This window comes from Lutjanus erythropterus, chromosome 8, assembly GCF_056507025.1.
Source record: "Lutjanus erythropterus isolate fLutEry1 chromosome 8, fLutEry1.hap2, whole genome shotgun sequence".
In the NCBI taxonomy this organism is placed as follows: domain Eukaryota; kingdom Metazoa; phylum Chordata; class Actinopteri; order Lutjaniformes; family Lutjanidae; genus Lutjanus; species Lutjanus erythropterus.
This window is the reverse complement of record NC_139324.1, coordinates 20,327,755-20,344,600: the sequence shown is the minus strand read 5'-3', so window position 1 is coordinate 20,344,600 and position 16,846 is coordinate 20,327,755. Positions and strand designations below refer to the sequence as shown.

General features: G+C 37.7%; 2 protein-coding genes across 5 annotated transcripts; both read left to right on the top strand.

Moving 5' to 3' along the window:
- Nucleotides 1–709: 709 nt before the first annotated feature.
- upf3a (UPF3A regulator of nonsense mediated mRNA decay) lies at nucleotides 710–9,570 on the top strand. 3 transcript variants are annotated; one of them, XM_084724855.1, is made up of 10 exons: nucleotides 710–915; nucleotides 2,190–2,296; nucleotides 2,439–2,545; nucleotides 2,777–2,875; nucleotides 3,502–3,612; nucleotides 3,709–3,764; nucleotides 3,860–4,018; nucleotides 4,131–4,264; nucleotides 5,047–5,347; nucleotides 8,122–9,570. In XM_084724855.1, the coding sequence occupies exons 1-10, from the start codon at nucleotides 775–777 to the stop codon at nucleotides 8,308–8,310; spliced, it is 1,404 nt and encodes a 467-aa protein (XP_084580981.1). In that variant the 5' UTR covers nucleotides 710–774; the 3' UTR covers nucleotides 8,311–9,570. The 3 variants fall into 3 exon arrangements, with proteins under 3 accessions (XP_084580981.1, XP_084580983.1, XP_084580982.1); XM_084724856.1 differs by having other exon boundaries at nucleotides 712–915; nucleotides 5,047–5,335; XM_084724857.1 differs by lacking the exon at nucleotides 3,502–3,612.
- A 2,706-nt stretch (nucleotides 9,571–12,276) lies between these two features.
- Nucleotides 12,277–16,846, top strand: p2ry8 (P2Y receptor family member 8). Of its 2 annotated transcripts, none has more exons than XM_084724859.1 (3): nucleotides 12,277–12,723; nucleotides 14,208–14,379; nucleotides 15,713–16,846. In XM_084724859.1, the coding sequence occupies exons 2-3, from the start codon at nucleotides 14,222–14,224 to the stop codon at nucleotides 16,488–16,490; spliced, it is 936 nt and encodes a 311-aa protein (XP_084580985.1). In that variant the 5' UTR covers nucleotides 12,277–12,723; nucleotides 14,208–14,221; the 3' UTR covers nucleotides 16,491–16,846. The 2 variants fall into 2 exon arrangements, with proteins under 2 accessions (XP_084580985.1, XP_084580984.1); XM_084724858.1 differs by having other exon boundaries at nucleotides 12,279–12,723; nucleotides 14,060–14,379.

The window sequence follows — 16,846 nt, the reverse complement described above, 5'->3', positions numbered from 1 at the left end:
ATGAAATATTGTTATGTTAATACACACATGATAATTTTGTGTAAAAATAATGCTGCACACTATGGAAGTATATTTCTGCCGGTAAAAGAAAAAACATCCCCACAAGTCAAAATTCAGAGATAAAAATAATGACTTTTCATCTCATAACTTGGGGGATATGTTTTTTTCCTTTTATTGGTGAAAAGGAGTTTAAATCGGTTACCTCAATTTTGAGTGTAATTCATTTGCCAAAAAAGAGATAAAATGCACAATAAACAAAGTTAAAGATGAATTTGGTTGATGGAATAATTTTATTTTGCTTAGATATTGTGATAACATATCACGCATTTTTCGGGCCACAATAATTGTCCTGTGAAAATCTGATATATCGTGACAGCCCTAGTTGTTAAGGTGCAAATATTTTTTTTATACATGTCCAATATCTTTCCCTTGTTTTGTTCTTTCACAAAACTTAACAGAAGTGTAAAAAAATAGGCTACCTCAAATTTTTCCAAGGCACATATGAGGGCGTTCCAGTTATATCTTGTAAGGGGTTCTTGGCTGCAAAAAAAAAAAAAATAAAATAATAATAATAATAATAATGAACCTCTGTTGTAGGCCACTTACAATACAGTTTAGATGTAGTTATTGTATTTCAGTTATTCCATCACTTGTTACAGCAGACACGGCGCAGACTAACATGATATGAAAGCTGTCTTTTTAAATCTCTCGCGAGATTACTGTCCTCTCGCGAGTAAACAGTGACTTAACGGGGCGAGAGGGAGATGGAGAGAAATGAGGTCTGAAAAGGACCAAATGACGGTGGGCAAAGAGAAAAGCGTCGTCGAGATACAGTTCAGAGACATCCCGAGAGAGCAGGAAAACACTGCCGGTAACCCTAAGCAGAAAGAAGAGAAGAAAGAGGTTTTCACTAAGGTAGGTGAGCCGAGCGTTTGCGATGTGTCGCATTGTTTATGCTGTGTGGAAAACAGACATGGAGGAGGAGGAGGAGGCGGAATAGGAGGCATGGCGGGAGGTCGGGATCATTTCAGCACCGCGGACAGCGACAGCGCAGTTCCTCCAACCTGTCAGCTACACCTTCAACCTCATACCTCAGTATATTTAACGTTTACCTCTTGACATTTGCAGCCACTGCTCGGAGAAATGTGGTAAACCCTGACACGTATGCCCAGACCATATTCTTTAATCGTATTAAACACCATACACGTCTCTTCCATGTCTGAAACCCGGTTTAAAGATCCTCGTTTCACAGGAGCTGGTTTCTTAATCTGAGCAATGCTGCAAGTAATTAATGATTTTAAGCATTTATTACACTATGAGTTATTGTTTAGTGTATAAAATGTCAAAAACACTGACACGGCCATCTGCTTTGAAATGCTTTTGTACGTCTTTTTATATTTGTGTATGTTTCACATTCTGTTGAAGGCCTTAACATGAAATAAACAATTCCATTTATATTTTGATCTTAAATATCCTAAGCATTAACCAAAATAAATAAATAAACATTAGAAAAACAAATGGATGTAAGGATACCAAGAACTCACTATATATAGCAATATTGAAAGATTATTAAAAAATTTAAAAATTATAATTTGGAGAAATGTTCATTAAAATATAAATCTGATGTGTGCAGCATTTTTGTTTGTATTAAATTTGTTTTTCTTACTTTAAGTGCTTCTACTTTCCTTCTTCAATGAAGTAAAATAAAAGTAGCAAACTATGACCAAAGCATGCATACATACTTTGCTTGAATATCTTTGGCATTGAATTTCTGAATTAGGTGTATGGCATGGTTGGTGGGTGTAGTTCGGTAAAAAGACAGTAGTTCCTTGGTGCAACTGAGACATTGCTGTTGAGTGTTTCAAATGTTTTTTTGTTTTTTTTTCGCCCCTTGGAGCACCACAAACTCCTCAACTCACACCAAAATAATCTAGGTGGACAAACAGCACTACAGACCAGAAGAAAAATATGTAATTTTGACTTTTGGGTGAACTGTCCCTTGAACTACGAGGCTGAGCAGAACTTTTTTCATTATGTCACTCTGTATGGGTTTCTGTGAGATCTAGAAATGGCAGAATCTCAAAAGTTAAAAAAAGTTCAAATCTGAACTACCTTTTTTGCCAAAAATATTTAATCAACTGCTCTGCTGAAGCGAAGATATAATACTGTGGACAAATGATCGATTACAGGTGGTGCTTCGAAGACTTCCACCTAACCTGTCAAAAGACCAGCTAGAGGAGCAGCTCAGTCCACTGCCATCCTATGATTATTTCGAGTTCTTTCCAGCTGATCAAAGGTAATCAGGGTAACCGGTTCAACCAATCAACAAATAACTGACACTATACCACTACTATTATGCTTATGATAACTAATCGTGTTGCTTTTCCACTTACATGGGATTCTTTATGACTTCTCCCTCTTTCTCTGTCTTTCCACAGTCTTTATCCTCACCTGTTCTCCAGAGCATACATCAATTTTAAAAACCCTGAAGATATCCTGCTGTTCAGGGACCGCTTTGATGGTTATGTCTTTATTGACAACAAGGGTATTTCTTGATTTTGTACAAACTCAGTTTGGCTTTGTTGCCCACATGAACATGTGCACACAGTGCAATCCATCCTGCAATATTAAATGTAAACAAAAGCCTGTTTGTTTTACAGCTACAGGCTGAATATTATGGACAAAGAGGTGGCTTTAGAGCTTTTGTTGCCATTGTTACTGTCTGATATCCAGTCTGTTAAATGATGAGCTGCCTTTTATTTCAATATTTGCTCAGGCCAGGAGTATCCTGCAGTGGTAGAGTTTGCCCCCTTCCAGAAAATTTCCAAGAAGAAACTGAAAAAGAAAGATGCCAAAGCCGGAAGCATTGAAGAAGGTATGGAAAGACAAAGCTCGAGCCTTCATTAGAATCAATCCATCTGTAAGAGGATCAGCTATTTCTAAATACTGATATTTTATTTGCTGCCACCGGGTCAGATTCTCTTGAAATCAGACAAAACAAGCCTGTGTTTATATTTTTGCCAGCAAAGTGACAGTAAGTGACTTAAAATGAAGCATGAGGAGATTTTTCTTTCTATAATTTTATTTTTGACGTTGTATTTTGGAATTATGATGGTGGAAACCACTTTTATACACAGGGCCCTCTAAAATTGGCATATGAGAGATCCTTGTAGAAACTTTAAATAATTTGCCTTTAGTAATCAAGTAGTCCGAACATAGTTTTCATTTTGAGTCCTTTTATACATGATAACATGTGGAAAACAATGTTTAACCTACAGTAAACTGTTATTTATTAATTTTTTTTTACCTTTTGGAGACAAAAAATGAAGGCTTCCTTGAGCAGGGCCTTAGTAAAGGAAAAGTATAATCGCTTTAAGAATTTCCATTGTAAATTATTCCTTGGTGGGATATAGGTGTATAGAAATTAATATTTGGCATTAAGTGATGCTCAAACGTATGCTGTTTTAGTTAATATTGATCTTGGCTCTGAAACTCCCTCAGACCCAGAGTATAAGCGCTTCTTGGAGAATTACTCCTGTGACGAGGAGAAGTCTATGGCCAACCCTGAGACTCTGCTGGGAGAGATAGAGGCTAAGACCAGAGAGCTCATAGGTACATTAACATATGCACAGATGATTATTGTCCTGTGAATCATTATAATAAGTTTTGAGATTCAGCATGAATCCCTCTTCCTTTTCCTGATTTCAGCCAAACGAACAACGCCACTGTTGGAGTACATCAAAAATAAGAAAATTGAGAAACAGGTAAGAAAAAGCAAAAATGCTTAAATGGCAAGAATATATACATTGCTTTAAAACATGATAAATCTTTGCTAATGTGCTACATGCTTTCTTTACAGAGAATAAGAGAGGAGAAGAGAGAGGAGAGGAGAAGAAGAGAGCTTGAGAAGAAACGGCAAAGGGAGGAGGAGAAGAGAAAACGTCGAGAGGAGGAGAGGCGCAAACGAAAAGAGGCTGAGAAGCAGAAGAAATTGTCTGATAAAGACATCAAAATTAAGGTAACCCTTCATCACTGAAAACAGTTTCTCAGTATCTTGTTAAATCTTGTCAGATTGGTGTAGCGTGTAATTATGGATTCTGTTGTGTCTTACATTATCTGCAATGCTGTAGCTCCTGAAGAAGAGCGACAGGGATGATGACGTGGATTCAGACCGAATGAAGGATAAAAGTGACATTGGGGAGACAGACAGAGGAAAATGGGAGAAAGCTGGAGGACAAATGAAGTCAAAGGACTCCAAAGACAAGTAAGGACTGTGAAATCCTTCACTGTTGCTGGGTAGCTTTCTTGTTACAGGTCGGATTGTGTGAGATGGCCACTAATAAGAATTTGGTACCACTTAACATTCAGGCATACTCAGGGTATACAAACAAGTCACTAGTAACTTTAAGTAGTACCCACAATTCTTTACTGAGGAGATCGGTTAAAGCTGCACTTACAGATATTTTCATCTTTAGATCAGCTTATTACTTTATTTGACAGGGCAAGCGTATCTTAATAATATTTCTGAAAAAATACCAGAGTTAGCCAAACCAGCTAATTTTCAATTCATTTAAGAGCAATTAATTTAATAGGTGATTAATAATTGCTTAATCAGTGCAGCTCTAGTTACCCACTAAAATGAGTCCATAAGTTCAAACTTTAAACCTGCCAATCTAAATAATTAAAATATTAACTTTATTTATTCTAAGTAATAAGTGTGATTTGTAAATCATTCATATATTATCCTCTAACCACTAATTAAGTAATTAAAGGCACATTTTTTTATATGAATGAAAAAAGAGAGTATAAATTGGAATCTTCTTACTCATGAAATAATTGTCAGGTCTCATTCATTCAGTGTAGATTTCTTTTGTAAACACGTGGGGAAAACAGTCACGCTTTTTAATTATGATCTGTTGTGAAACACATGCATTGCTTTTATAGGTAAAATTGTTTTACATGCGAATAGTCAGCAATATTGCAACTACAACTAATGTGCAATAATAATATATTTTGTGTCTATGCAATCTCCACTCTGTCCGCTAGAGGTCAGCCTGAGAGTGACAAGGAGCAGAGAGAGCAGCACGGCCGCAGGCAGAGAGACAAGGACCACAGAGGGAAAGATGAGGAGAGGAAACGACAGCGACACCACTATGAGTTTGACAAGTTTATGCGCCGCAAAGATGAGACCAAATGGGGGAAGGGCTACTGCCAGGACCGAGCCAAGAAAGAGGGGCACCATCACGGCTACTCATACTGTCCTGACGGTGGAGACAAACTGGGAAAGGACGACAGAGAGGACCTGGGTAACAGGAAGGAACGCCTTCGAAACAAGGTGAGCGAGAAGGTGAGCATGAGATGGGGGGAAGGTGGCAACTAATTGCTTTGTCTCTCATGATTTCTAAGTGTGTTTCAGATGTTGATTGATATCCGGTTGTTTAATCCCTAACCCAAACATCAGTTAAAAGTAGTAAAAAAGCATTAAGTAACAGTGATACTAAAAAAAAATCAGTTAAACTTTCTCCTTTTCTTTTTCTTTTTTTCTCTCTTTTTTTTTCTCACTGGGATTTGTATACGTAATTCATTAGTATTTGTGGTTGGTTTGACTTTGCTTTTCATCTGTTATTTGTTATCGATATATATTTGTCTATAATAATAAAGCAACATCATTTCCAACCCTGATTAACGGGAGGAAAGTCACACACAAACACACTAAGATGTTTTAGGGAGTTTAGGTTGTCCCGCTCGATCAAAAAGTGCCTTTTAGAAGAAGCAGAAAAAGCGATGGTCAATTTATCCAGGAACATATAAAAAGCTTTATGTTATGAATACGTAAGGTTATCAGCTCTGTGTGTGCTTAGAAAAGGGTAGATGAGCACAATCACTCATTGACTGGTGCACTGTTGTGTTATGTCACAGCTCTTTTGGTTCCGCAATGGTGGTACGCTGTATAAAAGGACGCACTGAGGCAGCTTTATGTCCTCATTGTGGCAGTATTGCGGGATCTCTGTGTAAAAAGGGCAACAGTAAACGAAGATGTCAGACAGACCCAGAGAGTTCAGTCCAGCTCCTTCTGACGAGTCACTGTGAAACTCAGTTGTGAAACTCATAAAACTACTACAGTTTCATTATAGGAAAACTCAATGTGCTTTACATTAAAACAAAGAGAGACATAAAAACATCAAGCAAATCCAACACAGTGGCATAACATTAAAAATGATAAAAAAACAAACAAACAAACATAAATTTATACATAGCTATAGTGCCTACACACTCAGACTAACAATGTTCATACATGCACACACACACTTACACAGGGCAGGTCCACTAAATGCACAGTAAAAGCAAAGTAAGTAAGCCCCATCTTGACCGCAAATGAGTCAGATGTGTTTTTCGCTTGCACGTCTCATACAACAGAATCACTCTCTCATCTTAATCCATGTAGCTGTCTGCACCACTTCCTTTTTCCTTCCATTTTTTATTTAGACTTCAAGTCACGTGTAAATGCAATGCTGGTGTCCAGTAAAAAAGCACTGAAAACTTATTTTATCCAGATGTTGTAACAGAGGTGTAGCAGAGTGTGCTCCAGAGCCAGAGAGCAGCTCACTCTGCTCTAGTTTAATCCCACAGACTCTCCCTTCAATTTACCCAGTAGCTGGGCAGCAAGACACAGAAACCTCTTGAACTTCTTCAGTATTTATGTGGGCAAACTGTACATTTACTACCACTAGACAACCTCACTGCTAAACCTCCCTCTGCTCTGAACACCACAACCTGTCTGCTCTGAGTGAAACCACCAGCATTCTTTTTTTCCCTTTCTCTTTTTTGCTCATTCACACCCACTGCATGCACACACACACACACACACACACACTGCTGTGCTTATGCCACAGTCATATGCATCATGTTGATGAAAAAATAGATCAGGAATTTCCACACACATCAATGGAAAACTGCACACTGCACATAAAGTTTGGCTGCTCATTTGCTGCTGGACAAAACAAAGTTTATATAGGCAGATGCTTCAGTGTGGCATGAATGCTGTGATCGTCATTGGCGGTCTTGACAATGAGTAAAACCACCTTTACCAGTTTCTGACATCCTTGGTAAAAAAGAAACGGCTGTCTGAAATCCTGAGAGGTCAGATGGGGGTGTATACTGATGATAGTGTTGATGGCCCACAGAACATCAGTGGAGGTTTCACATTTAGGTCACAAAGTTAACAAGAACATCTGTTATTACAGGTGTTTAGTGCAGTGAAGTGAGGTTCAGTAAGATGGCAGCATGGTGGCTCACTGGACAGCAAGAAGGTCGGTTTCCCATCCATCATAAATATGTATGATAGATCAGTTCTCCAGGCAGTGTGTCTGACCAAGCCACTAGTTTAGAACTGGAGCTGGCCCCAGGGCGCTGTACAGGAGCTGTCCACTGCTCCAAATACTGGGATGGGTTAAATGCATAGACTGAATCTGATTGAACAAAGTTGACCTTTACATGCACGAAAAAATCTTTATTAACAAATCTTCAAAGTGAACTGACAACAATGCGCCGCTCTTGTGACACACCATACGTTACTTACTCATTAAAAGCTTATTAAAAGACAGAAACAATCAGAATGGGCTAATTCTGTCATCAATAACAGGACGCCGGGATAATAACCTTACAAACACTGCTTGTAGAGGTTACTTCTGTACAGAGTTTGACATGACAGCTTGGACTACAAACACATGGAAAGTACTGCTGAACTAAGAAAGTCTGAATCCGTGCTGAACCTCCACCTCTACAATGAATTAGAGCTGCAACAATTAATCTATTAAATGTATCACCAATTATTTTCACAATCAATTAAGTGGTTGGAGGACAAGAAAAAGTCTTGTTCCTTTACTCCTCTGTGTCAGTAAACTAAATATCTTTGTGGTTATGGACAAGACAAGACATCTTTTTGGACATTGGGAAATCTAACATTGTATATATATATATATATATATATATATATACACACATATATATATATATATATATATATATATATATATATATACATATATATATGTATACTTTTTTTTTCAAATTGTGTACTGCTTGTCCCTCCCATGTCCCTGCTCTCTTGTCTCCCTGCAGGATCGTCCAGCCATGCAGCTCTATCAGCCAGGTGCACGCAACAGGAAGCGCATGAGCTCTGCAGGCAAAGGCTACGACTGCATCCCTGTGGGCCACTCACCTGAACCTGGGACGGAGCATTGTTATGAGGTTGTCACTATGGCAACGGGGCTGGAGAAGGGCTTTGAGAAAAGCAAAGATGAACAGTGAGCAATGTTGATATTTATGGAACATAAATAAATGATTCGGCTCTTCAGCTGATGGCGACAAGTTTGACTGATTATCACTGAGCGTTTAAAAATAATATACTCCATTGAGGGAGAAAGGCACTTCAAAAGCAAACAGACTTTTAGGAAATTGCATCTGCATTAGGTGTTAAAATTCAAAGCTTTGAATGTTGGTCAAAGTTTTGGTTTGCCAGAGCATGAATATTTTGAGTACACATTAAATATTTTAACTGTCTCACTGTTTAGTATTCAAAGAATTATCAGAGTTTACCATTAGGTTGAATGCTTGGAATAAACCATGTGAAAAATACTGAGAAAAGGGGCAAACACTAGTAGTTACCTTCCAACCATGTCTCCTAGATATTACTTTTGTATATTGCTATATTATTTTCATAATTAAATATGTATATAATCCGCTGTATTTGCGAGGAGGTGTTTGGGGTGGGTGACGGATTTGCAAAGTGCAGGACTTTAACGTGACAGACAGGTGGCAGACTCCTACAGCAAAAGCGCTTTGGTTAAGGTAAGGAAATACTGTGATTTTGGGTAGGTTTAGCCAATAAAAGTTCTTGATTAGGGTTAAGGAAAGACTGTCATTTTTGTTAAATATTAATATACAAATCTCATGTCTCACGTCACTGCTGACTTTTGGATAATAGTATAGTCACTATGACTGGAGAGTGTATTGCAAGATTGCCTGTTCTGCCAGAAAAAAAATGTTGGTCAGTTCACCGTTTTCATGAGGTATGTTAATTAAGAAAATTTCCTCATCATGTTAATAGAAAGCATATTTCAGTCAGAATTACTATTCCTTCAAAAGGTTATTTGCTGTTCCTAATTCGTTTTATATATAAACCTAATTTCTAGGAGACTGGCCTGTTACCCTGACGATAGCACAGCAGTTCTATGGATTTCTTAGTTATATTACATGCACTGTTTTGGTGCAGATGCACAGATTAATATTTCAAATAAACTTTGAAGTTGCCCCCTGCTGGCTAGTCTTCAATTTCATCAGAACTTTTTTCACATGAGGCAGACCAGTGTCATTCCTTTTGGTCATCACGTTTTTAAAGTTTGTCCTTGTAAGAGGCAGCTCACGGTTGGAATCCGTCAACAAGTTGTTTGTGAAACAAGACCTCATTCTCTTTCTGTTATCTTGTTACAAAGCCTTTGTAGACTCCGCTGAAGCTGGATGTCTTTAATAATCTCACAGATTGTATTGAATATAATGTAAGTAGAACTTAAAAAACAATGGGTGTAGAAAATTTAACAGAGAAAATCCTGTCTTTTAGTGTGTAAAGGTGAGTGAATGAGAAGGCATAAGAGTTATTATTGATAAAGAGGGCACTGTCAACATGTATGTTTTACCGCTTTTTCCCTAATTTGTATGTCTTATTACATGTGGTCCATCTTATTCTAAGGTGTCATACAACAGAGACAATAATTATTTTGTGAGCAGAGCTTTGTACATTATCACCCATGAGCCAAGAAGAACACATTATCTACATTTCTATAAAGCATTTCCTGGACATACATTGTAAAGTTGTACCGTTTGACACAGATAAATGAAAACATACATTTTCTATGCTGTGTGCATGGTTTTATATAGATTCTGGCAACTAAGTGTAACGGAAAAGCCACAAATATTGATAATATAGATAAAGTATAGTCTGTTTAAGAAGCCTTATATTATTTTTGCACATGACCTAACGTTTGTCTGTCATACCTCTTGTATTACCTTGTTTTATTTTCTTTAAGTCGTGAGAAAATAAAGCTCTTCTACCATTATAAGAAACTAAACTTTTTTAGTCATTTTTGTAGTTCTCTGACAGTTTGGGTGAGGCAGCATAAGCCTGCAGCACTGCCCATGGTACACGGCTATGAATGGCGGATATGAGTCAATTACAGTTGGTGATATATGAATACACTGCAGTGTAATAGCATATTGGGTGCAGACATGCCTAACTGTTTCATTATTGATACTGAAAGGAGGGTAGCCAAAGCTAAAATTAAACCCATCCTTTTTCTCTGCTAGTCGAGATCACAGTCATAGATGAAGGCAGGCAGTATGCTGAAATTGATGTATTTTACATATTGTGGATGATGACATGTTGTTCCACTCATTGCTCTCTGTTGCAATGATCATGATAATGTCACTGACAGTCTGTCACACTGTCAGCCACATAAAGCAGAACTGTCATCATCAACAGGAAGCCAGCAATGTCAGAACACATCCCGTGAATCTTGTGAGCAGAGAGTTCAAATCTGGTGCTCTCACTTCACTTTAAAACACTTTCAGACAGCACCTGTTTGTTTGTGTATATGTCTGAGTTGTAGAGTGGCTACTTACTGAAACCACCCTTCTTATGGTGTGTAAAACTGCATTATGTAATAACATGACTAATTTGAATAAATCTTCACTTCATTATGTAATAAAACCTACATCCTGTAATAAATGACATGTTCTAAACACCTTGACCACAATATTTAATAAGTTTCCCCACACTGACTACAACAATGTGGTACATGCTATTTATCTAAACATACCAATTAATTAAGTCCCGCTCCTTTTGCTCTGTGTTCGAATAACAGTTGAGCAAGCTTGCTTCCTCATTCAACTTTCTCTTTTGCTGTTTCCTGTACTTGGACATACTATTATACTACGTGCTACACTTGTCTGTGTTGACAAGAAAACCAAATGTTGAAGGTGTTAAAAGACGTTGCTGTAGTACCTAAAGCTACATACTATTTATTCATATCTAGCCAATGTTTGCAAAACGCTAAACAACTGGCCAGCTTATCTAGATCAATCATTACCTAGCCTTTTATATCTAATAGGTAATGTTAGCGAAAAGGCTAGCTAAATAGTGATCAATTGTTAGGTAGCTAGTTAGCTAGCATTTTGCTAACATTAGCTAACTTAAAATGTAACTGTAACTGCTGTTTTTACTGGACAGAAAAAGTCAACTGTTATAGGAGCAAATTGGGGCAGGACTGAGGAAGGGTCAATTGGGGAATGAAAGAAATATGAAAGAAAGGTAGAATTTATCATGCCACAATTTTTTGTGTCTTTTTCTGTGTTGTCAAACTTTGCATAATCCCGATTGCTTAATGGACCAGTGCAATGGCTACGTGCCACACCCTTTGACAGCTACACCCTTCACTCCCGAAGACCTGCAGTGGTTACGATACTCAGATAGGTGAAAGACCATGGTTTGTCTGTTATTTCTGAATAACAGACTGTTGCTGTCAAATTATTGTCTTTTTTAGTGTGATATTATACATTGAGTGGGTCATTATAACAAAATAAACTGCCATATTTAGCCACAATGACCCACACATTGTACTATTACATATCAAGCCGTGTGACTTTACGAACCCTTCTCGACGCGCAGTGTAAGTAAGGGTTTTGCTCTCAGTGATTTCTGAAGTCAAATAAAGGCAAATAATAAGTAGAACTGGTACTGAGCTGTATGGTGCCGCTTGATTGGCCAATGAAAGATATTGCTAATTTACCAAACTAAATATATCTTGTAAAATGAGTTTTGAGTCAACATGATTCATGCTAGAATGCATAAAACAAATGTTATTATGTTATAACTATTTTTATAACCGAAGACACCCACTTCAGTTATTAGTCAGTTATTATATAATGCACCATATTATTACAGTTTAATTTTAAAAAATGTTTATATTAAAATCATCCCAAAATGCAGCTGATTATTACAAAATGTGGGTGTTACTACATAGTCAAGAGAAAATGTATTATATTTTGGTCAGGATATTGTAATGCAGTGTTATTAAAATAATTTCACATCTTTCTCAGTCCATGTATCTGGAGTTTTTAGATTCTGCATTTGCTTACAAATCATTACAGGTATGACTCTGTCTTGTCTTTTTCCCATGCCAATCACTGCATGATATGACTGATAATGTACAAAAACGAAAGTAACACTACCTGATTCATCGGGACTTCCACAACTTTGAACAGTTTAGATTTATTACTTTAAAACTTAGGTTCCCTATAAGCCCTTTATAATGCCCAGTCATCACATGTGTAGAGGCATAATTTTAGAGACTGAAGAATTATTCATGAACCACACGGGGAATAAAGCAATTACACAGCTCATCACGGTAAATAAATGTGTGGTTTCTCCACAACATTATGAGGAGTTTTAAACATGTGTGTCTCAAGAGTCATTATCAAGACTGTAGCTAACACATGGGCTGTTACTACAGTTGGTAGGGTGAAAACCGTCACATGATCCATTTCCTCTACCCCCCTCTCTGGCATTGTTACAAGTTCAAACCTTGTCTCAATATCTGTACCTCCATCTTCAACTGACACTCACATGCCAACCTGCCTCCTGTCTCATCCGCCTCTGTGTTCATATAGGTGAGTGTCCGACTGACTTATACTGATATATATCTAGAGAAGCACTAACATTATGTTCAGTATATTTTCAGATTTTCACATTCCTAAAACTGACTTGAAAAAGAACTAAATTGCACCATGTGTCAGTTTCTTAATACGTCGTGTTTTTTCCTTCTTTGTACTATTTACATCAGTAAAAGTACTTCAGTAAACTTTGGTTGTTTTTAAATATGGTGATTTAATATCATAATTCAAAAAAGAATGTAAAATATTAACACAATATATATTTTAGACAATACTTTTATTTTGCTTTTTAACATATACAACATGCAGCAGCCACAAGAACTACACACCTAACTTGACCTGAGGCACTGTATTCATTTAGCACATGTACAGTATCATATGACATACATGAAAAGATAACTGAACACTTAAATAAATATGTTCTGAGAGGATAAACATAAAAACATCATAGGATAAATATACATAAGTTAAAGAAATTATTGGTCCTGTTACAGAGATACAAAAAACAATTTTCCAGGGAGTAAGTAAATATTAGAAGCTTAATTGTAATTTTGATTTAAAAATAATATCTCAGGCTGCTTATTGTCATTTTTGCAGTACAGTATGTTTTTCTCATAGGTTACCCAAAAAGTGTATTATCCTGATCATTTTTGTGGTAATGGTGAACTTTGCATTGCATTACGTCCAGTGAAGATAACAATAGCTCTGCAACATGCCTGTTGGTTCCACCTTAGTTTGGTTTGTGGTAACTTTCTCCACCACTGCTATGCGCCCCACGTGTTTGTGGTCCTTACTCTGGGGTGGTAACTATCTCGCTGCACATTTTAGACAAAATTCAGTTTTGTCTTGCCTCCCATGGTAAGCATTTTCTGATTGTTGTGAATGTGCTCCCCAAACAGTTTTGCATGTGACGACTGTATGTAAGATCCGCTAAGCGACAGTTGGCACACTTCACCACAAATCAAGCGTGTCCCTTTCCTGTGTGAAAACTCCACCCGACACATTTTCTTCTCGCACGCAAACAACATAGCGTGATAGATAACCGGTATTATTGTAACACTATTTGTTTCACACCTTGAGATCAATCATTCCTGCACCCAGTGAGAAAAAATTGCAATCAGTGGCATGCATCACTTTAGATAAGGTCTCCTGTACTCTGGTGGTTTATGTTGTTGACACTTCAGGTGTCATAACTTTTTCATTGAAATATTAAAATATAATTATATGACATGCATAAATTGAGATCTACATGATTCAGCTTCATTTCCGTCAGTTTTTCTGAGAAAAACAAACTCTACCACAAATGCTTGTCTTTCTGACACTTTGCATGCAGGTGATGAGAGGCCATTCTCATCTGAACATGACGGGGAATTCCAGCATCAACAAGCTAGACAATGCCACCCTGTCCTTTTTTGAGGATGTAAACACCACCATCGCCATCTCTGTCATCTACATGATCGTCACTGTCATTAACCTGTTAGGAAATGGCCTTTCCATGTGGATCCTCCTCTTCCGTACCTCCCCGAAGACTCCATCCATCATCTTCATGATTAATCTCACCCTCACTGACTTGGCCCTTGGAACTGCGCTGCCCTTTCAGATCGCCTACCAGCTTCAAGGATATCAGTGGAATCTGGGATCAGGGATGTGCAGGTATTCATGAGGATTTTAAAGTACTGATACAGGATGTCCTCAACAAGAATCCACAGAAATTTTAGTTACATTATGTTTGTCAGGCCAAATATTAGTTTTGCAACTACTCAGTGTATCCTACCAGTGTGTCCATAGTCCACCAGTTGCAATAGTTTCACATTTGACATGGGAAATATGCTTTTGTGTAGTTATATGAGAGGTTCAATACCACTCTTAAACATACCATATCTCTCAGCCTTACTGAAGCCACAGCAGGGCTGGGAGATAGGAGACGTAATATCTTAATTAATTAATTTTTAGGCTATGCCGCAATATAAGATATATATCTCAATATACACATTTTCTTCATAATAACATTGCTTATAGTCTCAAACAGAACAAACATGATTTATAGAATAAATGCATTGCTGAGATTAAACTACGTAACAGGGGGGCTGGACGATATGGACAAAATTTATCAACATACTGCTACTGAATGACTATTGATGTTTTCACAAAATATTAACACAATGAGATTTTTGATAAATAATCATCAGTAATGTGGATATATGGACTAAGTGAGTAAAGACAAGTAACAGCTAGAAAAGTATGGTAAGTTCAGAAAATTGCATAATTTTACTGTAATGAAGCAATTAAAACGAGGAAAAGACAACACTTATGACATATCACAATATAACAATATCTATAATCTAAGATGATATTTAGTCTCAGATCAGGATAACATCGACATATTGCCCAGGCCTCAGCTACAGCAAGTAGCCACTTAGTTTAGTATACAGAAAACAGCTAGCCTAGCTCTGTCTAGAAGTAACAAAATACTGTAAGTCTATCAGCAATCACTTAATAATCACTCTTGATATTATTCAGTCTCCACTGGTTGCTTGGTAACCTTTCAGTAAACAAGGAATTACTGCCCCTGGCAAATAATTATCCTGTACACAATGCGCCATTAAGTCCCATCTGGTCATTAGATATAAAGTGTAAATTAGTGAACTATGGTGCTGGTAGGTGGATTTCTTTTTACCTTTAGTCAGAGCCAGGTTAGATGTGTCACCCTGTGTCCAGTCTTCATGTTAAGCTAGGCTTACCAGTTGTCTGGCTTTACTTTCAATTTGAGCAGACAGATGTATTGTTTGGATTTTAACGATTCAGATTTCAATTCTGCTTGGGAAGAGAACTGCATGAATGTGGGTGAAATTTTAGTTGGAATCGATAAGCAGATTCAAAATCAAAATTTCTTAATGATTCCTTTGGAAATTCCTTTCCTTTAATGATCATTTTGCTTTAATCAGTGATTTAATAAAACACTCTTTTTGTGTGTATCCACAAACAGTTTCCTGACCCTCGTCTTCTACACCAATATGTACTGTTCCATCCTGACCATGATGGCCATCGGAATTGACCGCTACCTGGGTATTGTCAGGCCCATGCTGTTTAGGCAGAGCAGGGGGAGGAAGTCCATCGCAGTCATCAGCTGCCTCCTCATGTGGAGTTTGGTCCTGAGCGTCCTGTACCCACTGATGACCACAGACCTGACCTTTGAGATTCATGAAATCAAGAAAATCACATGCTTTGACGTGCTGAAGAAAGACATGCTCCCATCCGTAGCAGCCTGGGCAGCCTTTCTCTTCAGCATGGTGTTCATCCTCTTCCTCTTCCCTTTCTGTGTCACAACATTCTGCTATGTCAGTGTCATACGCAAATTGGCCAGAGATTCCAAGACAGTGCAGAAAGGAAGAGCTATACGTCTAGCCACGCTTGTTCTCCTGGTCTTCACCCTCTGCTTTGCTCCCAACAACATCCTCCTGTTAGCTCACAGTGTGCTGAGACTCTTCTATAAGAAGTCCCTCTACATGCAGTACAAACTGTCGCTCTCTTTCAGCTGCCTGAACAGCTGCCTCGATCCTTTCATCTACTACTTTGCTTCCAAGGATTTCAGACAAAAGCTGAGACAGATAGTGAATATATATACATTCAGTAGTGCAGACTCAACGAAGATGGAGCATAAAGAGAGCGTGCACTCAGCATATTGTGCTTTCGAGGGTCAAGACGGAGCGCACAGCAAAGTGTATGTGATGTCAGACGCACCACATCACAGAGAGACCGAATGAGAGACAGAGTGAGAGAGCTGTGGGAAAGGAAGTGAGAGAAAGTTATGTTTAAGGTTGCCCTTGTGTGTGTCATACTCTTACGATGTCTCTTCTCGGGGCAAATTTCAAAATCCTTCTACTTCAGTTTTTTTTATGTGCCACACAGAACAAATGGCCTGCAGCTGAGTCTCATTGCTAAGATAGAGATTGCTCTAGCATTACATTACGTGTTATTTTGAAGAATGAAAATCGTTTATTGTATGTGTCTTCCATAAGCATCATTACAGTTATTTTGACAAAATATGTAGCATGCACAAGTGAAAATAAACTGTCAATAATATGTATTGTATAAGCTTTCTCTGCCTGTACATGGCTAT

What these genes read in the sequence shown, in the direction of transcription:
- upf3a (XM_084724855.1), top strand. Translation starts at nt 775, where the DNA reads ATGAGGTCTGAAAAGGACCAAATGACGGTGGGCAAAGAGAAAAGCGTC. An exon ending in TAAGACCAGAGAGCTCATAG is followed by an intron (nt 3,613 to 3,708) that starts GTACATTAACAT and finishes TCCTGATTTCAG; the next exon opens with CCAAACGAACAACGCCACTG. An exon ending in TCAAAGGACTCCAAAGACAA is followed by an intron (nt 4,265 to 5,046) that starts GTAAGGACTGTG and finishes TCTGTCCGCTAG; the next exon opens with AGGTCAGCCTGAGAGTGACA.
- p2ry8 (XM_084724858.1), top strand. Translation starts at nt 14,063, where the DNA reads ATGAGAGGCCATTCTCATCTGAACATGACGGGGAATTCCAGCATCAAC. An exon ending in CTGGGATCAGGGATGTGCAG is followed by an intron (nt 14,380 to 15,712) that starts GTATTCATGAGG and finishes ATCCACAAACAG; the next exon opens with TTTCCTGACCCTCGTCTTCT.